Consider the following 25,792-nt stretch of genomic DNA (forward strand, 5'->3'; position numbering starts at 1 on the left):
GCGCGGGGAGAGTCGGCCAGATGTTACCGTCAAGAATCAACTCGGTCCTCCTTCGGGAGTGCATCTCTTTGTAGGGCTGTATGTTCTGTTAATGGAAGCCTATATACGCTAAATTGACTCGGGTTCATTCTTTCTTATGTGTTTAACATTGGGCCCTATAGACTAGCCCTACTAGACAATATTCAAATCAAGAAATCGTTTAAATATTTTTTCATATGTACATTTATATTTAGGCTATACAATTCTAAAAAGTCAAATAATTCCAGAGTCCCAAAATCATGCGGAACAACTACATCCCGTTTAGCATACGCTAATATAGGCCTAACAACCTATGGTAGGCTAGTGAACTTGATCGACCAAATAACATTGAGGGATCGACCCCATCTAAGTTAGAAATGTACAGAACATGAAGAGCCTCGATCTCCTCCGATAGTAAAGTGGAAGACAAAAGGCAACTATTAGGCAAAGTCTTTATACGATCCATCAGCTAGGTTGTCGTGGAATGTGAGCCATTTTGTCGTTTAATTCTCTGAGATCAGAGCCCAGATGTCGGGTCACTATTGACATAAACGCCAGCATGCGTTCACCGTGGATGGCTGGATGGAAAGTTCCTTCCGCGTGTTTATCAATATTTCACTCTTTGTTGTTGACTCTGGCAAAGGCCCTGCTGCCTGACGCTCTGGTGCCTTCAGTTGAGGAATAAAATGTGATTTAAAGGGTGATGTCACTGCACTGAATAAGGGTTTTAAGTCCCAAATGGCACACTATTCCCCATGTAGTGCACTAAATAGGGTGCCAGTTGGGACAGATAATAGGAGAGACTTCCTTTAAATTAATTATTATGCATGCATAACTTTGGGATGAAATAAGGGAATTCTTCTTATAATGAAATACTGCTAGTTCATGAAATCATACCAAACAACATTGATACATTTTCCCCGCCTTATTCCAAATAAAGGGAATAAATAGTGCTGAAATAGTTATATGAAATAAAAACACAGACAACGAGGAAAATAAGAACTTTTATATTTAAGACTATTACTCAAATATAAAACTAGGCTACTTTTTAAAGATGGAACAATTGTTATCCTTAAAGGAGGATATCATTTACCTGTTAACAAGACAGCAGGTGAGGAATCAAGGCTTCTGGTGTGACCAGATCCATCAGCGAAGGGAGCTCCAGGACTGTAGACATCTCAGAGTGGAGGCCTGGTAATACGAGTCATAGTCGCTATACACTTGTCATATTTGCAACAGGCGAGAGCTGTATTAAAAGCCTAGCAAGTTTGTACAGCATCTGAGATTGGAAGGGAGAGCGAAGCAGAGGTCTGTGTATACGTCCCAGGTCAAAAGTAGTGCGCTATGTAGGGAATAGGGTGCCATTTGGGAGGCAACGAGAGGCGAGGAGGAACCCCAGCAGGGGAAAGGTGAGAGGGTAAGGCAGGGGCAGACCCCCTTGCCTCACCGTGGATGGAATCGAGTGAGGTCCAGTCTACCACACTGCTTTCGCAGCCTCGTCTGAGCGGATGTTGTAAACGTGACAGGCAGGCAATCACACTGACTGAGCCCTCAGAAGGTTGGCAACTGACATTTAATCTACACAGAGATAGAGAGCTAGACACAGAGAAACACACACAGACACACATAGGTTGCAGTGGTGTTTTTTCAGCCTATACAGTAACAGCTGTGCCCCAGCCCTTCCCCTCCCTGATATGGAACACTGTATCCATTCTGAGACCTTTAGGAGGATATTACACAGTTCTGTTCCTCTCGCGGCATGCATGTGACAAATCCCACAACCCCCTTTGTTAAGTAAGGAAGGGGAGGAAAATAGATTGTGCCCCCCAAATTGCACACCATTCCCTATATAGTGCACTACTTTTGACCAAAGCCCTATGGGCCCTGGTCAAAAGTAGTGCACTACATAGGGAATAGGGTGCCATTCGGGACACCAACATTGTTTAATGGAAGTGGGTGAGGTTAAATGTAAACAAGCACCAAAACTAGGGGTAAAGAGTGGAAGGGGAGCATGTGTTGGACTAAGTGACAGGTGCAGCAGTGGGTTGGTTGTTGCTAAATAGAAGGTATTGGGTGATATTGATATTCATGTAACTAACTAACAAGTGTGTCTACTGAGGCTATGATTAACCTGAATCTTGACATTACCAAAGTTTATGCCCATGCCAACACAATTATCTAGCTGGCATGTAGTGGTTGTGTATGTGTGGGTGATGAATATCTACATAGATGTAAGACTCATCCCTCTTATGTCAGATAGCGCGAGGACGCAGTCTGCACTGATATGAATGACGCCCCCTGTGGGAAGGACTTGGTGTCAATAATGAAACCCGCTCTATATTGGCTTTAATATGGATACCACAATTATTTCTATGCTTGAAGGACACACAACACACCTTTGATGCAGTATGATGAATTAATTAGACAATCAATTAACTGGCTCAACTCAACAAAAGTAAATCAAATCAACTGGGTAAATCATAAGACGTTTATTGTAAGATAACATTTGTAACCCTTTTTATGTCTTACAAAAATGGTTTACAGGTCAACTATTCTCTTGTGTTTTGGTGCAGGTGAACCATGTAGAGTTAAAGCAGTATGTTGCAGACAGAATAATACCCTCCACTGAGTTTGCTGAACAGCTAACATCAATAGCCATAGGCAATCGTTACAGTCAAGTAACATAGGCAGGTAATAACTTATCATTGCATTTCAGTGGCTAGGTTGCTTTAAACTTATTTCCTTAAATCGATTTAAAAAATGTATGAACAAATATTTACGTAAATCAACGTACTGTTGTCTCTCATTTATCTTACACGTCTTCATTGCCATCACAGTTGACTCATTTCTTTCTTTACGTCATCTTGTGTTGATACAATGCTTTCCTGATTGTGGCAATATTGCGAATCCATAGGAGCAATTTACACTGTACAACTTTCTTATTAATAACAGTCATATAACATGGACAGGGACTATAGTGCAGCCTTCCTTTATAAATAAATATATACACACATTGAAATGATTAATTACACCCTGAAGTCATTTCAGGAATTCACAATATGTGTGGTTTTCGTTGATCAACCATTTCAGCCATGTTGTTGTTCCTCGTCGCCTTGTCTTGAGGGCATGGAGAGCGCAGTCAGTGAGCACCACAAGTCCACACACACTCAGATCAAATGGAGTGTGTCCCTAGTACTCCCCTCTCTCTGGATACAGATAGCAGAGGGAGGAAGACATCGTAAGGTAATATCTCCATTTGTGTGAAGGGCGGGTGGAGAAGTAACGGCGAGTGTGTTGGGAGTTGGAGGTTGGAGGTGGTGGTGGGGGTCTAAGGGACTATCCTAGTTCTGCATGGCGAGGGGCAGGGGTGCTGGGGCTAGGCTCAAGGTCTTCGCCACGCCCTCTTTGTCGGTCCGGGATTTCTTACAGGTGAGCGCCAGCAGCAACAACATAGGCAGGTGCCACAGACTGCAGAAGAAGAGCTTGCGGGCGGAGCTGCGGTCTCCCTTCTGGTAGAAGCGAAAGGCCAGATAACTGATGTAGAGGTTGATGGGCAGGGAGACTAGAGGGAAGGTCCAGGTGGTGACGTCCAGCACGGGGCCCAGGACCGAGAGACCGATCAGTCCCAGGCTGTGGCGCAGGGCCACCCTCTTACACATGCCCGGGTGGGTGACAGACATCATACGGTAGCCTCCCCGGGAGTAGTCCTCACGCAGGTTCCAGCTCAGAGCATTGAAGTGGGGGAACTGCCAGCAGTACAGGAAGCCACCCAGCAACAGAGCACCTAGAGAGGGGGAGGGAGAAGAGAATATATTGACAATGACTAGATAGAGAATTCACAAATCCCTTGGTGTTGCATTTCCCAGTTCCTCTCGCAGGGATTTTGCAGGGATTTTTGGTGATATTTGTGGGCAGAAATTCTTGATTTTGCTGCAGCAATTCTGACATTTTGTATGGCAATGATTTTGTCCAATTCGTCATGAAAATGCGCTGAGGAGGGGAAAATTTGTTGACATGTGGCTTGATTGAACCATATTACCTTCTTTTTGTACTGCGGTGATGGGTCAGTTGTATGCGATAAAACTGCGATGATTTGACGGAAAACAGTGCGGTGCATAATATGCAGGAAATTTTTGATTTTGCTATTTTTTTTGCCAACGCAGAATACTGGAGGGACTGATTTCCTTTTTGACAGCATCTACGTCTTTCTTCAATCAAATTCTCCTTTCTGGACATTTCGCTGCCCTGACCCCTATGACACAGCCTTTGTACAGGATACAGGAGATGTTGTGAGGTGAGAGAGTGAATGAGTAACTGAATACGAGAACATGGATGTTGTAGACACTAGACAGAGAGGAGGAATCCCCCTGTCATTCTGTCTGTTCTGTTCCTCTCAGACCTGTGGTTAAACAGAGCGAAAGAGACCCATTCATCGGCTCGCCTTGCACATCCTGTCTGTGTGTGTGGGGGCAACAAACAGCCCGGGGCCACGTGTACGGTGTGGCGTTGTAAACGCTCCACCAGAGAGCAAGTAGCGGCAGAGAGAGAAACAGGAGACCCGCCCGGTCGCCAAGGCACAAAGACTCACTCGGCAGCACTGCAGAGGCACCCGAGCGTTACATACAGGGTTTCCTTTTGTTTCACTCCGCTCTTCTTGCGTTTTGTAAACACAAGAGTAGCCTAAATCCCCTAGGAAAACAGGGCCATAAGGCAGCTCTACTGCAAACCTCTCCAGTCTCACCAAACACAGTGATCAAACAGGACTATAGTGCAGCCTGTAGTAGCAACTACCAGGACAGATGATGGTATCTATTGTCAGTTTAGATTGACTTTTGTTGTATTATTTTATTACTTTATTTTTTAAAACATTTAAATGACCCCCAATTGACCTTGTTGAAATGCCAATGTCCAAGTCATACTTCTAGCCGAATCTGAGGGGGTCCTTTTTACAGAAAGGGCATGAATGTCATTGTATAGCATGAGAGCAGTCATTGAATCAAGAGGGCCACCAAGGGAAGAGAAAACCCCAGCGGAAGTTCAATGGGAATAAAACACATTCACTCCCACGTGAAAAGCCCATAGATTCATGATTAACATTTTGTTGAGAGCAAGTCCCAAGATATTGGCTTGGGGAGTGTAAACTAGTGTGTGTACCGTACTGAGAGACCCCGGTGACAAGCTGCAACACAGTTCACAGTTGCCATAACAGAACACTTAACATGTCTGCCAAACAATCTGGAGAGGAGAGAGGAGACCCCCCTCTGCTCTGACTTCCTCATCCACTAGAGACATCCACGCACGCACAGACACACACTGCTAGCGCACTCATAAACACACACAATACTGTGTGTGTGTTAGCAACGTGGGACTCCGGGTTGTGGAGTATGTAAATAAAAGTCTGGTCGTAGTGGGGGGGGGGGTCAGGGCTGGTCACAGAGGTACTCGTCAACCCAGTGAAATACATACAAACCCTGTTGTGTTGAATGTCAGTTGTGAAAGAGGTCTCACGGAGTCAGCAGAGACTAATTGTGTTGGAATGACAAGACAAACTATAGAAACATAATTTAACCTATATAATAGCTGCAGTTTAGTGGATATACGGATATACAGTACCAGTCAAAAGTTTGGACTCACCTACTCATTCAAGGGTTTTTCTTAATTTTTACTATTTTCTACATTGTATAATAATAGTGAAGACATCAAAACTATGAAATAACACATATGGAATCATATAGTAACCAAAAAAGTGTTAAACAAATCTATATATATATATATATATATATATATAAAAAATATATAAAAAGTTGCCACCTTTTTCCTTGATGACAGCTTTGCACACTATTGGCATTCTCTCAACCAGCTTCATGATGTAGTCCTGGAATTACATTTCAGTCATTTAGCAGACACTCTTATCCAGAGCGACTTATGTAATCTTTTTATTTTTCATACTTTTTTTCATACCCCCGTGGGAATCGAACCCACAACCCTGGCGTTGCAAACGCCATGATCTACCAACTGAGCTACATCCCTGCCGGCCATTCCCTCCCCTACCCTAGACGACGCTGGGCCAATTGTGCGCCGCCCCATGGGTCTCCCGGTCACGGCCAGCTACGACAGAGCCTGGATTCGAACCAGGATCTCTAGTGGCCTTAGACCACTGCGCCACTCGGGAGGTTGGGAATGCTTTTCAATTAACAGGTGTGCCTTGTTCAAAGTTAATTTGTGGAATTTATTTCCTTCTTAATGTGTTTGAGCTAATCAGTTGTGTTGTGGCAAGGTAGGGGTGGTATACAGAAGAAAGCCCTATTTGGTAAAAAAAACTAGTCCATATTATGGCAAGAACAGCTCAAATAAGCAAAGAGAAACAACAGTCCATCATTACTTTAAGACATGAAGGTCAGTCAATACGGAAGATTTCAAGAACTTTGAAACCGTCTTCAAGTGCAGTCGCAAAAACCATCAAACGCTATGATGAAACTGGTTCTCATGAGGACCGCCACAGGAAAGGAAGACCCAGTTACCTCTGCTGCAGAGGATAAGATCATCAGAGTTAACTGAACCTCAGATTGCAGCACAAATAAATGCTTCACAGAGTTCAAGTAACAGACATCTCAACATCAACTGTTCAGAGGAGACTGCGTGAATCAGGCCTTCATGGTCGAATTGCTGCAAAGAAACCACTACTAAAGGACACCAATAAGAAGAAGAGACTTGCTTGTGCTAAGAAACACGAGCAATGGTCATTACACGGGTGGAAATCTGTCCTTTGGTCTGATGAGTCCAAATGTGACATTTTTGCTTCCAACCGTCGTGTCTTTGTGAAACGCAGAGTAGGTGAACGGATGATCTCTGCATGTATGGTTCCCACCATGAAGCATGGAGGAGGAGGTGTGATGGTGTGGGGGTGCTTTGCTGGTGACACTGTAAGTGATTTATTTAGAATTTAAGACACACTTAACCAGCATGGCTACCACAGCATTCTGCAGCGATACGCCATCCCATCTGGTTTGCGCTTAGTGGGACTATCATTTGTTTTTAAACAGGACAATGACCCAACACACCTCCAGGCTGTGTAAGGGCTATTTGACCAAGAAGGAGCGTGATGGAGTGCTGCATCAGATGACCTGGCCTCCACAATCACCCGACCTCAACCCAATTGAGATGGTTTGGGATGAGTTGGACCGCAGAGTGAAGGAAAAGCAGCTAACAAGTGCTCAGCATATGAGGGAACTCCTTCAAGACTGTTGGAAAAGCATTCCAGGTGTGCAAAGCTGTCATCAAGGCAAAGAGTGGCTATTTGAAGAATCTCAAATCTCAAATATATTTTGATTTGTTTAACACTTTTTTGGTTACTACATGATTCCATATGTGTTATTTCATAGTTTTGATGTCTTCACTATTATTCTACAAATGTAGAAAATATTAAAAATAAAGAAAAACCCTTGAATGAGTAGGTGTTTCCAAACTTTTGACTGGTTCTGTACAACATGCAAAAATGACCTCTACTCTACACTACAGCCTAGCTCCTAACTCTCCTGGGAGTGACCACACAGCATGTTAACTTAGGCTGTGATAAACAGTGTATTTCCCACTAGCTTGATATCTAGTTTGGAAAACAATAATCCCCGTCTGAGTCGCTCTGAAGTGTCAGATTTGAACCACTTGATCAGTTTAACATACGTAACTGTAGGAACGAACACCAATGTATTATCATGAGTCTACACAGAGTCTAATATGGACGTATGAACTTTATAACACACCACAGCTGCTCTTTGGCCCAAAGTTGGAAGAACAAGTGTGGGTGTATCCTTCTATTCTCTCCTCAATCCCCCATTTACCAACATATTCAGTTTGAACAGCTTGTCATAATCCGGCTGCTTCATCGTGAAACATAAGATGGGGTGTATCATTACTGTGTGTGTGTGTGTGAGGGAGACACATAGGACCAAGTATCATGACTGTGTGTGTGGGAGAGGACCATAGGACCCAGCAAACAGAGGTGTACAATAAGTGTGTGTGTGTGTGTGTGTCCTCCAGTTCAGTACCTGGATCCAGAGCACCCGTAGCCGCCGTCCAGCCCATGATGGGGGGAATGGCCCCCACCACGGCCCCCACCCAGGTGTTGATGATGCTGAGCCTTTTCAGGGGTGTGTAACAGCAGGTGTAGAGGAAGATGTTGAGGGCCCCCAAGGCCCCTGTTAGAGGGTTCACAGCCAGGGTCAACATGGTGATACCAGGGACCCCACAGGCTAGGGCAAAGCCCACCGCATGGAGAGGACTGAATGACGGAGGAAGGGAGCAAGGGGTAGAGGAAGGGGGTGAGGGAAGGAGAGGGAGAGAGAGGATAAGGAGGGAGAGAAACCTCTTAATACAACTTCCCCACATGGTATTTCACCAACAACAAATTCAGCATACAATAGCGAGCTAAGCTTCCTTCAAAATACTGAACACCTGGCTTAAAAGACACAGAGAATACTGAACACCTGGCTTAAAGACACAGAGAATACTGAACCCTGGCTTAAAGACACAGAGAATACTGAACACCTGGCTTAAAGACACAGAATACTGAACACCTGGTTTAAAGACACAGAGAATACTGAACACCTGGCTTAAAGACACAGAGAATACTGAACCCTGGCTTAAAGACACAGAGAATACTGAACACCTGGTTTAAAGACACAGAGAATACTGAACACCTGGCTTAAAAGACACAGAGAATACTGAACACCTGGTTTAAAGACACAGAGACAGACAGAAGAGAATAACAATTGCTCTCATGGTCTGATTGAGATATGTGGACTTGTGGAGATTACAGGAGAAGATGATAATAGCCCCACATGCAAAGACACACACACACAGCGAGCGCCACACGGACGGGCCACACACTCTGAGACAGTTAGCTGCGGGCCGGCGGAACGGCGCTCAGTCTGAAAACAGGGGCTTAGAGGCGAGCTCATCTGATAAGCGTTTGTCAGGGATAAAAGTGGCCCTGCAAGACAATGAGTGTGTGGCTACGAGGATGTACGCATTACGCACGCCCAGAGATCAAACCATCCTCAGCCCTAACCACAGAGGCTCCCGCTTTTAACCGGATGAAGACTTCCTCCTCCTCTCTCTGTCTTTTATTGAAAGCAGCTAGCTAGCGACTGACTCCAGGGTTGGTTCAAGTAAATACGCTGTAAATTAGAGGGGGGACATTTGGAGATTTAAATCTTGACCAAACACAGCAGGCCTTCTGAAGTGAAAACAGGGCTTTTATTTTCTGTTGAGTTTGGGAGATAGGGTATTAATGTGATTAGTGGTGTTATGTCTGTTTTATGTGGCAGTGGTGTGTGTGTGTAAGTGTGCGTGTGTGTGTGTGTGTGTGTACTGGGTTTGGGTCATCTCTGTGGGGGTCGAAGTGGGGAGTGCATCACCCGGCCTGAGGGGGGTTATCTGGCCTTAGTTTACAGTTGGACACTGTCCCAGTCATAACGCTGTCAGCCGGGGGGTAAAGTCAGCACTAAACACTTAGCCCATGTAGCTGGCTGGCTATAAGAGGGAACTTACTCTCCACAACTGGGGGCTAAGACAAGTTCTTCACCCAGTTTTAAAAGTTCTTCACCCAGTTCTAAAACAGGGGTGTCAAACTAATTTCATGGAGGGCTTAGTGTCTAGAGGTTTTTGGTATTCCTTTCAATTAAGACCTAAAACAACCAGGTGAGGGGAGTTCTTTACTAATTAGTGACCTTAATTCATTAATCAAGTACAAGGGAGGAGCGACAACCCGCAGACACTCAGGCCCTCCGTGGAATGAGTTGGACACGTTCTAAAAGTTCTTCACCCAGTTCTAAAAGTTCTTCACCCAGTTCTAAAAGTTCTTCACCCAGTTCTAAAAGTTCTTCACTCAGTTCTAAAAGTTATTTACCAAGCTGGAGAGAGAATTAAGAGAGAATGAGGATTTAGGCAAGAGCATAAATTGGGGGGTTGAAGGGGTGTCTTCAGCGTGATGAGAGGGTGGTTGGTGGCAGGCAGGCAAGAAGAAAGGGGCTGGAACAGAGTGTCATGGCTTCTGCAATTAGTTCAATGAAGAGAGCTACACTAAGGAATGTCTCTGTGTTCAATTTAAATAAGATCCACACTCAAGAGAGTGAGGTGCTAAAGGAGATGGTGGTGAGCCGAGTCCTCTCACTCTCTCTCATCCATCTTACTGAATTGGTTATGGCCCAGAATCACCACATGCTGCAACCTCAATGTCTTCAACGTCACACCACAACAGAGAATGAGTTCATCTTATTGAGATTTCAACAAGAGGTTAGAGGGAGAGCTATGCCAAGATGTCCTTACAGATTATGAAAGACATCCCCCAGTATGCTCTGGTATACATTTAGCTATCTAGGGACGGTCTTCTAGAAGATACAGATTAAACTAGACTAAAAAACACAATGAACTTTTCTTCATTGGGCATACTTTATCATCTCAGCTAGGCTTGAGCTGGGTCCAGGGAGTCTCACGGAGAGGATGGAGCGAGAGGATGGAGTGAGAGAAAGGATGGAGAGAGAGAATGTGAGATGCTGAGGGCTTTCTTGACAGGGACTGTAGCCGTTGTCTGCGTCACAACTGGCACCTTATTCCCTATACAGTGCACTACGCAGGCTATAGTCATATTCCCTATGTAGGAAATGGGGTGCCATTTGGGATGCAGCCATAGCCATCCAGCTGGTCCACATCGGGCCACAGGTTACGTGGGTGTCACACACACTCCTCGGTCACGTCAACACCAGGATGTACGGACACAGCCAGGCTGCGCCAGCACCCTGGGTCTGTTTGGAGAACAGTTTACATCCTAAATCTCCAACTCAACAAGAGGAGTGTCCCTTTAAACAACACATCCCATGAGGATTCCACTGTGGACATGACGAGATAAGGCCAGGTCAGGGTTCAACACCAACGCTTCAGCATCTCACAGTTGTTATGGTAGGGGTCTTCTCATTTACCCCGGAGTTCCCCTATGCCAGGGATCATCAACTAGATTCAGCCCCGGGCCGATTTTTTCTTGAGCGGATTGTCAGGGGGCCGGAACAAAATCATAAATAATTTTAGACAGCAAAATGATTGCAAGAAGCCCAAACAGATATAATATTAGACTAAAACATAGTAATTTCAAACCTTGCTTAGATATGTATGCGATCACATATTTGTGGGAATACTTCGAAACAGATTTCCAAAATTAATATTACTTGGAGCTGATTTGCTGGTGTTTTTAGTCTTTTATGTCCAACAATAAAATAAATAAAGGTTTATTTGTTTTGCTTCAAAACCTTGAGGGGCCAAATAAAATGACACGCGGGACACCAGTTGGGGGACCCTGCCCAATGCTGTGTTTGTGTGTGTAGGCTAGCATGGTTCAGAACCAGGACACAACAAGGATCGTAATACTGGCTAGAGCGAGAGGAAGAGCGAGCGAGAAAGAGAGAAAAACAGAGAAAGAAAGAAAAAGAGCGAAAGAGAATAAAGAAAGAAAGCGAAGAGAAGGAAAAACAAAGAAAGAATGGGAGAGCGAGTGAGAGAGCGAGAGAGAGCGAGAGAGAGCTAGAGAGCGAGAGAGAGAGCTAGAGAGAGCGAGCTAGAGAGCGAGAGAAGGTACAGGTAGCCTACACCACCCTCCCAGCCTGGCTCCTGGCTGTATTCTACTACTCTGTATAGACAGCCTGTAGCCTGTCCTGGGCTTAGCACCACAACTAACTGGGAAAAGAGTGTAAATGGATCTGTGGTGTGTGTGTGTGTGTGTCTGCGTGCTCCGCAGAACTATTGTTTAATTGAAGGTGTACCCACGGTGCTCCGTACCTGCCCTCGTTATCATGAGACATGCAATAACATTTACATATTACACCAAGTGGCAGGATCCAGTTTCTCAACTGGTAATACACTTCACTAGATAAGATCAGATTACCTACTCAATATGGAGACGGCATGACAAGGGCAGTGGCAGTGTATTTGGTGATGGTATCCAGATCTCACTCAAAAGAGAGGGTTTTAAAGTCAAGAGATTTTATCCTGGTTAAATAAAGGCCGAATGATTGTGAAATATATATTTTATGCAAAATTGTTGTGAGACAAGCCGGTGAGACAGAAACAGAAGTAGACACAAAAACAGAGGTTACGTCCGAAATAGCACCCTATTCCCTATGTAGTGCACTACCTTTTGACCATGGCCCATTGAACTCTGGTCAAAAGAAGGGCACTATATAGGGAATAGGGTGCCATTTGGGACACAGATAGAGAACAATTGTTAGTTTACCTTATCTGTCCTCTGACCAGGGGCCGGTTCTTTGTGCGGTTCATGTTGGAGTCAAAGGGCACCTCAAAGTACTGTGGAGAGAGAGAAAAAGGAGAGTATGGGTTAGTGGAGGAGTTAAGGAAGGAAGGACACACACACAGAGCTCACATTCAGAGTTGCATTAGAGACCTTTAAAGTTCTTCTCTGTAACCATTAATCCTGTCAACCCACCATTCCCCAAGCTGCCTGGCTCTGTCACCCACCACCACCCACACAGACCCCTGATCTGTGGCACTTTCATAACATCATCTCTCTGGCATAGTTAAGGTCTTAACCAATATCATCTTCTATGGGAGCATGAGAGACTTTAAAACTTTTAGGGAAAAGCTTTTCTTATATATTTTCTTTACCAAAACTAGGCTAAATTGGGGTAAACATACAGGGAAAAATACACAGCAATGCAGGCTTTCGTCAGACATCTGCAGTGAAAGAAAGTGAGGGGAACAGCTCAAGACAAACCTCTGAGCAGAACAACGGCCCTTCACGTCACAAATTGGGGACTGAGGTGGGATGTGGTGAGGAGGGGGTTGGAGGGGTCTAGGGTACATAGGGGGAGGATTATGTGAAAAACAACGTATTTTTCTGTTTTATGATCTACTCTGGGGGAGTCTGCTTCAAAGTGGCCCCAAGAGATCAGCTATGTGTGACTAAAACGCAAACACATGGGGTGCTTAAATGCAGGAACCGGCTAGTGTGTGTACGCCTACGTGTGTGTGTGTGTGTGTGTGTGTGTACATAAATCTCTGAGCCAGCACCCTAATGATGAAAACAGATAGAGCACTCAGACCAGAAGTCCAGACGACCAGAGAATATTAAGATCCATTACTTCTGAAATATGGCTGGAATAAAATAATAAACAGATAATACACTTTTCTCTCCTCCATCTCCTCCCCCTTCCTTAATTTACGGTCCGTTTGACATCAGAAAGCCTCTATGTTTAAAAACACCCCTGTGGTCGGTAATACGTTTCATATAGAGTACATTTATATTTCGCTAGAGGCCTCTGGGATTTGGGCCATACCAATTTAGTTGCACAGCAGGGGGGGAAATGTCTTTGCATTAACTATGACAGGGAAGTCTGTCTGCTTGGCCTGTCCGCGTGTCCCCTCAGGAGACCTAAAGGAATGGATCGTCTGGGCCTGATATGCTTCTTTCTCAGGAAAGGAAAACCTTTTTGGAATAGATGAGGGGTTGCATAGCAACTTGCAGGATTCACCTGTGTTGTGTGTCTGCCTACCAAATGATACCCTATTCCCTATGGGCCCTCGCCAAAAGTAGTGCGCTATAAAGGGGATAGGATGCCATCTGGAAGGCACACTGAATTGTTCCTCAAAAGAATCACTAGTACTACAGAGATGACTAAAACGTTCCTGACTAATTCATGACCAGTCTAGCAGGTAGGCCTAACGAGTCCATCATAGTCCAAAACGTGTAGCGTACGCACAGCAGTGTTCTCTAATATTGGACTGTTGGCTTTCATACGTTTTGAATTCTCCGTGCAGCTCAAGCAATTTCTCCAACTGTCAACACATTCAAATGAATAGAGGATGCGTACCGGAGCCGCGTTGGTTGGGAACGTTTGGACAGCGCGTCCTCGTCGCCCGCGGATGGTGTTCTCAGAGCCGCGTAGCTATGTCACAATGGGATGCTGGACTACTGCGTCTCAGCGTCTGTGGAATATGATATACACTTGAAACAACAGGTGGGCAACTAGTCAGGCCTAGCCTCCATACAGAGTTTAGGGTTGATAATTGATGCATTTCATTTTGTTTCAGTGGCAGGTTGTGTAACAACCCCACAGCCACCCAAAGTGATAAAGTTAGTGGCGGGATAAGCTAAGCTCCAAATAAAGTCAGTCTTCCCCTTCCCTCTTGAGCCCAAGTCTGCTGTGCTGGGGCTGATGAGGGGCTGGCCTGGTTTGGGTTGGGAACAGCTGTGGCTGTGGCTATGGGACCCAGGACCCGAGGGTCAGGAAACGCGTCAGGGGGTCAGGGGCCGCGAGAGAGAGGGAGAAGAGAACTCCGTACTGCAGTAGGAGCGGCAGCCAGGGCGTGAGCAGAACTGTTCCTCAGGCAGACCAAGAGCTCACATGCAGGACTGCTCGCTGGTCACATAAAAACACAATCGTTTCAGTTTCCAATAACAGCATCATTCTGACCTGCACATAAAACTCTGACACCCACATAACTGTACCTCTGTGCTTTGCTCCCCCTTCCCTACAGGCCTGTGTGCAACAATACCAGGAGTGCAGAAAAGTGGAGTGTATCACAGAATACAGCCCTGATGTTTGGAGCAGGGTTGGGCTCAATTCAGAATTTCTGAATTGACTCCCATTCAACTCATGAGTTGAAATTCGAATTGGCCACACCCCACAGGATGTATACTTTTTATTTGTGTTTGAGTGACAGGAAGTATACTTTAATTCAGTGCAATTCAAAGAAATTCCACTAAATCATAGAACATGAGTTTCAATCTGACAGGTCACACTTTCCAATGAATATATCACTTTTAGAGGCAGACCGATAAAATCGGTTGAGCCTTTCACAGTAATATTTGTATTGATCTTTTTTCCATGGATAAAGCGTCAATATTATATACATAGAATAAAGAAATTGCAGTCATTTTTTGACATTTTCCATGGTTGCCTGAAGAGGGCACTCTACAAGCTTCTCATTGAACATCATTCAGCCCTAGGTCACAATGTGAGAGAGCGTAGGCATGGTGGTTTGACGGTGAGTAGCTTGCCACAGCCAGCATATTTGAATAAGTAAATAATCAAAAGTACACTTCACCAAGCAAGCAGCCCTGTCCTCATCACATTCTCACTTAGTTAACATTAGCTGCCTAGCTAGCTAGCTAGCAATCTGTGATACTTATGTGCTGCAGATACTACAGTGCCAAAACTGGACAGGCGCCAAAGTGAACACTCGTCCTTGATACAAGAATAACACTTACTGTTTGGGCCTATTATGTTAGCTAGTGCGCTTATTTTGTTAGTTTTCTGAAATATGCAATCTTCAAAAAGCAAGACAGTCGGCGAAGATCTATCATTCAGGCCATGTGCTTGCATTCATGATGAGATAAGCAGCTAACGTAGGCTAGCTAAATAAGAACGTGTGACAAACCAGTGCGGCAAGCATTTGCCTGGATACATCTCATTATTGTAATCCTTTTTTGAATATTCGATGAGGGTTGTTGACGTCAAACGCCTGTATTCCCAAAAAAATATCTAAAAGTTGCTGGGATGTCACATGCCCTACTTATATCAGTACACTCGTGACAACTTAAGCATAATGAAACTTCTATGCGATCAAATAAACCTCACGTAGCAAATAAGGCATACATTTTTTTGACCAAATTCGACACTCTTTCATTGACCTGCATACAAAAACTCCTTTCTTGGTGGGTGAAATAACAAAAAAACACCACCTGCTGGAGGGAGACAGATTTTCAGCTGAGTTGGGCCTCTCTCTTCCTCTCTGTTATAACGTCCTCTCATTGCGTGGTTGCCATAAAGTGCTTGTTAACATGACCTTTGACTGTAAACACTGTAGCAAATTAATTTAAATGATGATACTGACATTATGAATGGCATGTTACTGCATTTCAATGCTTATTTGTGAACTTGTAAATAGTGGAGTTTCAGATTTACTTTGAGACAAAGTTTAATTCCTTCAGCCAGCCACCCCTTGTGGTGGTTTAGCACAAACACTTTTACATACTTCTTATCCACTGCTATAGATCAACACATATTTAAGTTGTACCTAAGAAGGCAAACTAAACAAGTTTTGTATGTACTGTCGTATTTACAGAGGATATACACTGAACAAAAATATAAATGCAACATGTAAAGTGTTGGTCCCATGTTTCATGAGCTGAAATAAAATCTCAGAAATTGTCCATACGCACAAAAAGCTTATTTCTCTCAAATTCTGTGCACATTTTATTTACATCCCTGTTAGTGAGCATTTCTCCTTTGCCAAGATAAGCCATCCACCTGACAGGTGTGGCATATCAAGAAGCTGATTAAACAGCATGATCATTACACAGGTGCACCTTGTGCTGGGGACAATAAAAGGCCACTCTAAAATGTGCTGTTTTGTCACACAACACAATGCCACAGATGTCTCAAGTTGAGGGAGCGTGCAATTGGCATGCTGACTGCAGGAATGTCCAACAGAGCTGCTGCCAGAGATTTGAGTGAGTACCAACGTCGTTTTAGCAGTACGTCCAAATCGGCCACACAACCGCAAACCACGTATAACCACGCCAGCCCAGAACCTCTACATCCGGCTTCTTCACCTGCGGGATCGTCTGAGACAAGCCACCCGGACAGCTGATGAAACTGTGGGTTTGCACAACTGAAGAAAAGTCTAATGGAAGCTCATCTGCGTGCTCGTCGTCCTCTCCAGGGTCTTCACCTAACTGCAATCTGTGTCGTAACTGACTTAATTGGGAAAATGCTCACATTCGATGGCCACTGACTTTTGCCTCCCTAAAAAAACGGTACCGGTCCCACAAATCCTATATCGGTTGGGCGCTTATCACTTTTCTCTGGAAACAATGTTCTATTTTAACCTTAGTGCTTAGAATAGCCAATTACACTGCTCAAAAAAATAATGGGAACACTTAAACAACACAATGTAACTCCAAGTCAATCACACTTCTGTGAAATCAAACTGTCCACTTAGGAAGCAACACTGATTGACAATACATTTCACATGCTGTTGTGCAAATGGAATAGACAACAGGTGGAAATTATAGGCAATTAGCAAGACACCCCCAATAAAGGAGTGGTTCTGCAGGTGGTGACCACAGACCGCTTCCTGGCTGATGTTTTGGTCACTTTTGAATGCTGGCGGTGCTTTCACTCTAGTGGTAGCATGAGACGGAGTCTACAACCCACACAAGTGGCTCAGGTAGTGCAGCTCATCCAGGATGGCACATCAATGCGAGCTGTGGCAAGAAGGTTTGCTGTGTCTGTCAGCGTAGTGTCCAGAGCATGGAGGCGCTACCAGGAGACAGGCCAGTACATCAGGAGACGTGGAGGAGGCCGTAGGAGGGCAACAACCCAGCCGTAGGAGGGCAACAACCCAGCAGCAGGACCGCTACCACCTCCAGCAGGACACAAATGTGCATGTGTCTGCTCAAACGAACTCAGAAACAGACTCCATGAGGGTGGTATGGAGGGCCCGACGTCCACAGGTGGGGGTTGTGCTTACAGCCCAACACCGTGCAGGACGTTTGACATTTGCCAGAGAACACCAAGATTGGCAAATTCGCCACTGGCACCCTGTGCTCTTCACAGATGAAAGCAGGTTCACACTGAGCACATGTGACAGACGTGACAGAGTCTGGAGACGCCGTGGAGAACGTTCTGCTGCCTGCAACATCCTCCAGCATGACCGGTGTGGGGTGGCATTTCTTTGGGGGGGGGGAGGCGCACAGCCCTCCATGTGCTCGCCAGAGGTAGCCTGACTGCCATTAGGTACCGAGATGAGATCCTCAGACCCCTTGTGAGACCATATGCTGGTGCGGTTGGCCCTGGGTTCCTCCTAATGCAAGACAATGCTAGACCTCATGTGGCTGGAGTGTGTCAGCAGTTCCTGCAAGAGGAAGGCATTGATGCTATGGACTGGCCCGCCCGTTCCCCAGACCTGAATCCAATTGAGCACATCTGGGACATCATGTCTCGTCCATCCACCAACGCCACGTTGCACCACAGACTGTCCAGGAGTTGGCGGATGCTTTAGTCCAGGTCTGGGAGGAGATCCCTCAGGAGACCATCCGCCACCTCATCAGGAGCATGCCCAGGCGTTGTAGGGAGGTCATACAGGCACGAGGAGGCCACACACACTACTGAGCCTCATTTTGACTTGTTTTAAGGACATTACATCAAAAAGTTGGATCAGCCTGTAGTGTGGTTTTCCACTTTAATTTTGAGTGTGACTCCAAATCCAGACCTCCATGGGTTGATACATTTGATTTCCATAGATAATTTTTGTGTGATTTTGTTGTCAGCACATTCAACTATGTAAAGAAAAAAGTATTTAATAAGATTATTTCATTCATTCAGATCTAGGATGTGTTATTTTAGTGTTCCCTTTATTTTTTTGAGCAGTGTATATTTCCACAAAACATTTCATTTGTTTGAGGGTTAAACTAATGCATTCTGAGAAATGTAGCATTTTCCTCTATATTGAACAAAATGTAAGTGATTAATGAAATGTAATAACTTGAATATTCACAAAGGATTGGTTTTCCTTGATCCTTCTTTTTAAGAGATTGTCCTAAAAAGCTATTGTTTCAACAAAATGTTATATGCACGTATATAGCGACATGTTTGATGTTTTATGTACAAGATGTACACTATATTTAGAAAAGTATGTGGACACCCCTCAAATTAGTGGATTCGGCTATTTCAGCCACAACCGTTGCTGACAGGTGTATAAAGTCGAGCACACAAGCATGCAATCTCCATAGACAAACATTGGCAGTAGAATGGCCGTACTGAAGAGCTCAATGACTTTCAACACGGCACCGTCATAGGATGCCACCTTTCCATCAAGTCAGTTCGTCAAATTTCTGCCCTGCTAGAGCTGCCACGGTCAACTGTAAGTGCTGTTACTGTGAAGTGGAAATGTCTAGGAGCAACAACGGCTCAGCCGCGAAATGGTAGGCCACACAAGCTCACAGAAAGGGACCACCGAGTGTTGAAGCGTGTATGGTGTAAAAAACGTCTGTCCTCAGTTGCAACACTCACTACAGAGTTCCAAACTGCCTCTGGAAGCAACGTCAGCACAATAAATGTTCGTCAGGAGCTTCATGAAATGGGTTTCCATGGCCGAGCAGCGGCACACAAGCCTAAGATCACTATGCACAATGCCAAGCGTCGGCTGGAGTGGTGTAAAGCTCGCCACCATTGGACTCTGGAGCAGTGGAAACACGTTCTCTGGAGTGATGAATCACGCTTCACCATCTGGCAGTCCGACGGACGACTCTGGGTTTGGCGGATGCCAGGAGAACGCTACCTTCCCCAATGCATAGTGCCAACTGTAAAGTTATGTGGAGGAGGAATAATGGTCTGGGGCTGTTTTCATGGATAGGGATAGGCCCCTTAGTTCCAGTGAAGGGAAATCTTAATGCTACAGCATACAATGACATTCTAGACGATTCTGTGCTTCCAACTTTGTGAGTGGCGCAAAGGCACTGCATCGCAGTGCTAGCTGTGCCACTAGAGATCCTGGTTCGAATCCAGGCTCTGTCGTAGCCGGCCGCGACCGGGAGACCCATGGGGCGGCGCACAATTGGCCCAGCGTCGTCCAGGGTAGGGGAGGGAATGGCCGGCAGGGATGTAGCTCAGTTCGTAGAGCATGGCACAGAAATGGTTTGTCGAGATCGTTGTGGAGGAACTTGACTGGCCTGCACAGAGCTGTCACGAACCGGCTCAAGTTCGTAACAAAAGGGAGACACGTGGAGACAAGGAATACTTAAAGTATATATTTATTAACTAAAGTAAACTAACTGAAATAACAATGGGGTGTGTAATCAGTAATCAGTAGTGTAAGTGAGTGTTTGCTTGCATAAATGTAATATGGAAAAGTGTTGAGAAGTGCCAAAGCAAACAACCCAAAAAGGCCACAAAAATATCACAACCAAAGTCAAAGTATCTGCCTGGAGAGAGTCTCCTCAATGAATGTGGAAGAGGTCCATTTATGCTGGGACACACCCGGCCCAGGTGTTTACCATGTAGCTGACGACCCTCCCAACTCCGCCCACCGGCATCCTAATAAGGAAACAAGAGCAAAGAGAGAATACGGCAGACAGAGTGGGAGGGTCGTCACACCCCCCCCATAAGACCGGGGACCAACAAGGACCCCGGACCAACGTACCAGCCCCTACGTCCCAAACCGACAATTTGTACATGTTCACCCCTCCACTTGCCCCACCCATCATCCTCCTCTCCAGACCTCAGCAACCTTTACACAGGAAGCAACCTTTAAGAGGAAAGAAAAACACAAGACTAGGAGGGGACAAACAGGAAAGATAGAACATGACAAAATCAAACACTGGTCGGTCACATCAATATTCATGAACAGGGCGCACGAGAGAGCGCATCAGCAATCACGTTATCAGTCCCCCGGATGTGCCGCACATCTAGATGGAAGGATTGTAAAAATAAACACCATCTCATTATCCTCTGATTAGGACACCTCATGGACCTCAAAAATGTGAGAGGGTTATGGTCGGTGTAGACCACAATAGGTACTACACCCGACCCAACATACACTTCAAAGTGTTGTAGCGCCCATATAAGTGCTAATGCTTATTTTTCAATGACCGAATAGTTCAACTGATAATGGTTAAACTTTTTGGAAAAGAAACTAACAGGCCTCTCAACCCCAGCCACATCTGCTTGCAGCAACACTGCACCCGCCCCCACATGACTAGCATCCACCTGCAAGGTAAATGACAAATCCACACGAGGAGCAGCCAGTACCGGAGTTGAAGTAAGCAACCTCTTTGCATCTTCGAAAGCCTGTTGACAATGAGAAGACCATACGTACACAGCCTTAGCTTTCAGCAAATCTGTCAAGGGAGCGACCACAGTAGAGAAGTTCCTACAAAAACCACGATAATACCCAATCATTCCCAAGAAACGCATCAGTTCCTTTTTAGTAGTTGGTAGTGGAAAAGCATCAATAGCTACCACTTTAGCCCGAACAGGACGCACTTCACCCTGCCCAACCACCTTTCCAAGGTATGTAACAGTCGCCTGAGCAAACTCACATTTAGCCAAATTTATCGTGAGACGACCCGCAGCCAGACGTTCGAACAAGGCTTGAATACGGGACAGATGTTCCTCCCAAGTATCTGCATATATCACTACATCGTCCAGATAAACAGCGCACCCGGCCAGACCAGAGACAACCCTGTTCATAAGTCGCTGAAAAGTTGCAGGCGCATTACGCAGCCCGAAACTCATAACCGAATACGAGTACAGACCAAAAGGTGTAATAAAGGCAGAGATTTCACGTGCCCTACTCGTCAGTGGCACCTGCCAATAGCCCTTTAACAGGTCAAATTTGCTCACAAACTTAGCTGCGCCCGACTTGATCAACGCAGTCCTCCATCCGAGGAAGAGGAAATTAATCCGGCTTAGTGACATCGTTACCTTACGGTAGTCCGTACAAAATCTGTTTGTTCCATCCGATTTACTGACCAAGATACAGGGAGAAGCCCAACTGGAGAAAGAAGGCTCTGCTATTTTACTCTCCAGCATGTACCTGACCTCAGCATCCAGACAACGCAGTTTCTCTGAAGAAACTCTATAGAAACGTTGACGAATGGGGTCAGCATCTCCAATGTCAATATCATGTTCTATTAAGTTTGTACGTGTTGGTGTATCAGAAAACAACCCTGGAAATCTCCGAATCAGACCAACCATCTCTTTCCGCCCATCAACAGGTAGATGAGTAAGAAGGCTATCTAAAATCTCCAGTGTCTCTGAATTCTTCAATCTACCCTGCAGTATGCAATCGTCGGGACCAGAAACATCTTCCTGCTCCTGCACAGACCTAGCATGACCAGAATCCAGGGAATAAACAGTATCAGCCAAAAGAACAGCCTTACCGTCCTCTGTAGACTCCCCCTGTTCAGTCTCAGAGGAACGTGCATAATAGGGTTTTAACAAATTTATATGGCACAGTTGGTGTGCTTTCCTCCGTTCTGGAGTGGCAACTAGATAATTTTGCTCAGTGTACTGGCGCACCACTGTATATGGACCTTGAAACTTGGCTTGAAAAGGAGAACCAACAATTGGCAGCAGAGCCAGAACCTGATCACCTGGACTAAAGTGACGAGGCTCAGCTCGCCGATCATATATGCTCTTCATCCTGTCCTGTGAAGATGATAGCTTCTCTTTAGCCATTTCACCAGCGGCATACAAGCGTCGCCGAAAATCACACACATATGATAACAGGGACTGAGGAGGCTCGGGAGACTTCCAGTCATCCTGGAGAACAGATAAAAGCCCACGCACCCTATGTCCAAACACTAGGTCATTTGGGCTAAAACCTGTGCTCTCCTGTGAAACCTCCCTAGCAGCTAACAGTAACCAAGGCAACCCCTCCTCCCAATCCTTATCCATCTCAGTACAATAAGCTCTCAACAAAGACTTAAGCGTTTGATGGAAACGTTCCAGTGCTCCTTGACTTTGGGCATGATAAGCGCTAGACAAGTTGTGTTTAATATGGAGTTGTTGGAGAACCTGTCCAAAGAGATTAGAGGTGAAATTATATCCTTGATCACTTTGAATGACCTTAGGGATTCCAAACAGTGAGAAAAACTGAGTCAAAGCTTTTAACACAGACTTAGTCGTGATAGACCGGAGAGGATAGGCAGCAGGAAACCTAGTGGTCTGACACATCACAGTCAACAAATAATTACTACCCTTTCTGGAACGAGGCAGAGGACCAACACAGTCAATAATCAGATACTCAAAAGGTTTACTGAGTACAGGAATAGGGAACAGTGGTACCGGCTTAATAGCTTGATTAGGTTTACCAGTTAATTGACAGGTGTGACAAGTTTTGATGAAATCAGAAACATCCCTCTTTAATCTTGGCCAAAAAAATGTCGTAATATGCGATTGTAGGTTTTTCTCACACCCATATGCCCAGCAACGTCGTTGTGAGAAGTTGTCAGCACCAACTCACGAAGCTTAACTGGTACCACAACCTGACTAATCGCCTCCCCCAGAAAACAACTACCATGAGACATCCACTTTCTCATCAGGACCTCCTCTTAGAGAAAATAGCCCTGTGCGACATCTCCCAACTGTTCCACAGGCACAATTTGGTCCCGCAACTCTCCTAATGTAGGGTCAGTCCGTTGCGCCTCGATTAAATCGGAGCGGGATACAGATAACGGGATAACAGGGAAAACAGTAACAGACTACTTTATGGTATTCTCGTTAGCCAGCTCCGTGACCAGGTCGTCATGGATCATAGAACGCGTCACTGCACACGCAGAAAACACCTCTGGGAAATTCTGCGCACTCTCATCAGGAATCCCTACAATTGACGGCTTAGTGGAAACCACTAAAGATGGAAACGCGATAGGCCACACACGCTCCCCAGCCATGTTATTTCCAAGGATCACGTCAATACCCTCAATAGGCAATGAAGGACGCACCCCCACAACAACCTCACCTTTCACCAGTCCACAATCCAACATCAGTTTATGCAATGGAACTGACAGAGTGTTCAAACCTATTCCCCTAATTAGAACACTATTCCCCGAATCAGTCTCCGCAGAGAAGGGTAACACAGATTCCAACACAAATGATTCAGAGGCACCTGTGTCTCTTAGGATCTTTACTGGCACTAGGTTCTTACTTCCTACCATAGACACAAAACCCTCCGTAACGAAAGGTAAATAGTCGGGATCAATATAACCCTTCACCTGGCTCTGGGCATGAGACAATGCGTCAGGAGTGAACTGATGTGGAACAGGCGCGGCTAACGCTGCAGGCCTCGATTTACCATAAGCACCTGTACTGAATTTACCCCTAGACCTAAGAATCGGACATTCATTTTTCCAATGACCTAATTCTTGACAGTAGTGACACTCTTGACCAACGTCAGTTTTACCACGGGTATCAGGCTCAACCCTAGTTGAATGAAACTCTGCCCGGGAACCGAAGTATCTCGGCGAGCGAGGCCCAAATCTCTGCGAACGCCCCCACTCACTCCGAATACGGGGTTCTGCAAAAACATTTTTGTGAGTCAACACATATTCATCTGCCAAAACCGCAGCTTCAGCAACAGTCTTTATTTTTCATTCATTAATGTACGTCGCTATACGATCAGGGATTGTGTCCTTAAATTGTTCTAACAATCAGATCACACAGCCCTTGGAAAGTCATAACTGCAGAGGCAGAACACCAGCGATTGAACTGTGAAGATAATATTCGCGCAAACTCAACATGAGTCTGCTGATCATCCCTTTTTAAAGTTCTAAATCGTTGGCGGTAAGCCTCAGGGACCAATTCGTAACTCTGTAACACAGCCGTTTTAACCTTCTCATAACTAACACTGTCTGCTACACTAAGAGCTGAATATGCTTCTTGCGCTTTACCAGTCAGCACACACTGCAACATCAAAGTGCGATCAGAATCAGGCCAACTCCTAGCGTCAGCAACACGCTCAAACAACGAAAAGAATGTCTCCGGGTCCTTTTCATTAAACTGGGGCAACAACCGTAAATTCCCAACAATATCAAATGTGTCTGGATTACGACCAAAAGAGGAACGACCCCTAGGTAACTCTGGGTCACCTTCCCAGAGCAAACTCTCCCTGAGAGCTTTCCTTCCCTAACCAACTCTAGTCGCTCTTGTTGCAGCTTGATTTTAGCACGCTCCATATCCTGTTTAAATTCCAATTCCCTTTCATATTTTACACGATCATGCTCCATTTTAGCTTGTTCATGCTCCAGCTGTAACAGAAGCAGTTCTTTCTGCTGTTCAAAAAGAAGACTACTATGACTAACCGATGGAGCGGTCTTTGTAACATATCGGGGAGACAACGTGTCCTCAGCAGAGGCTGCCCCAGTGGTAACATCCAGAATACCACTCTCCATCAAATTGGCCTTCAATATTAACCTAATATAATTTTTTTGGCGTTTATCACTAATTTCAACCTTGTAGTGTTCAGCAACCTTCAACAGCTGTTCTTTAGTACATAATTCTAACAGTTCTTCTGATGGAAAGCGAATGAACTCATCTACATTAGACGCCATAATCAGGAAAAAAAAAAAAAAAAAATATATATATATATCATAATAATCTTGCTCAACCCCTCTGCTGAGCACACCAGACACAAGAGAAATGACAATCACACCGAGCACCACAGAAGAGAGCTGGGATATGGAGCTTCCCCATAACCTACAATAACTCAACCCTAGTCTTCGTGTGGATTCGCGGTAGGTAATTACGCACTGTAGCCCGCTGGCAAGGAATTAAAACCCCCAGCACGCTGGTAGATTCCACCAAGCCACGGATGTGCCCCCGAGACAACTGCTCAGTCCACAGACACCACACAAAAATAACAAACATTTAACCATGCCCAACGTATCCCAAAACAAAACACGTCACTAAGCCTACCAGGGGAAAAAGCTATAGCTCCGGGTAGAAAATGTCACTACCCTACCCAATCTCCCACTGAGGTACACAGCCGATTGTACTCACCTCCTCAGACCGATGCCCCAACAGCGAGTAGAGCAAGAGTTTCCAGGCTGGGCAGGGACTGGAAACTAACCAATGTACTCTCTCCAACGCAGTACACAACCCAAAGGAAACCAATACTGGGCCTATCAAACTCAAACAAACTAACAAAATTTACACAAAAAAAAACCTACAGAATTGAACATTAACTCCACGTTCTCCCAAACACA

At 45.2% G+C, this 25,792-nt stretch overlaps 1 protein-coding gene across 2 annotated transcripts in view; it reads right to left on the reverse strand.

Annotated features, from left to right (window-relative positions):
- Positions 1–2,492: 2,492 nt before the first annotated feature.
- The window catches only part of LOC121547576 (protoheme IX farnesyltransferase, mitochondrial), a 97,506-nt gene continuing 74,206 nt past the window's right edge, over positions 2,493–25,792 (reverse strand). For both annotated transcript variants that reach the window (XM_041858917.1, XM_041858918.1), the window contains 3 exons: positions 12,299–12,369; positions 8,064–8,296; positions 2,493–3,802 (listed from right to left, as the gene is read on the reverse strand). In XM_041858917.1, coding sequence (XP_041714851.1) covers positions 3,360–3,802; positions 8,064–8,296; positions 12,299–12,369 — 747 coding nt within the window. In that variant the 3' untranslated portion in view covers positions 2,493–3,359. The remainder of the gene's footprint in view (positions 3,803–8,063; positions 8,297–12,298; positions 12,370–25,792) is intronic.

This window comes from Coregonus clupeaformis, chromosome 31 (genome assembly GCF_020615455.1).
Source record: "Coregonus clupeaformis isolate EN_2021a chromosome 31, ASM2061545v1, whole genome shotgun sequence".
NCBI lineage: Eukaryota > Metazoa > Chordata > Actinopteri > Salmoniformes > Salmonidae > Coregonus > Coregonus clupeaformis.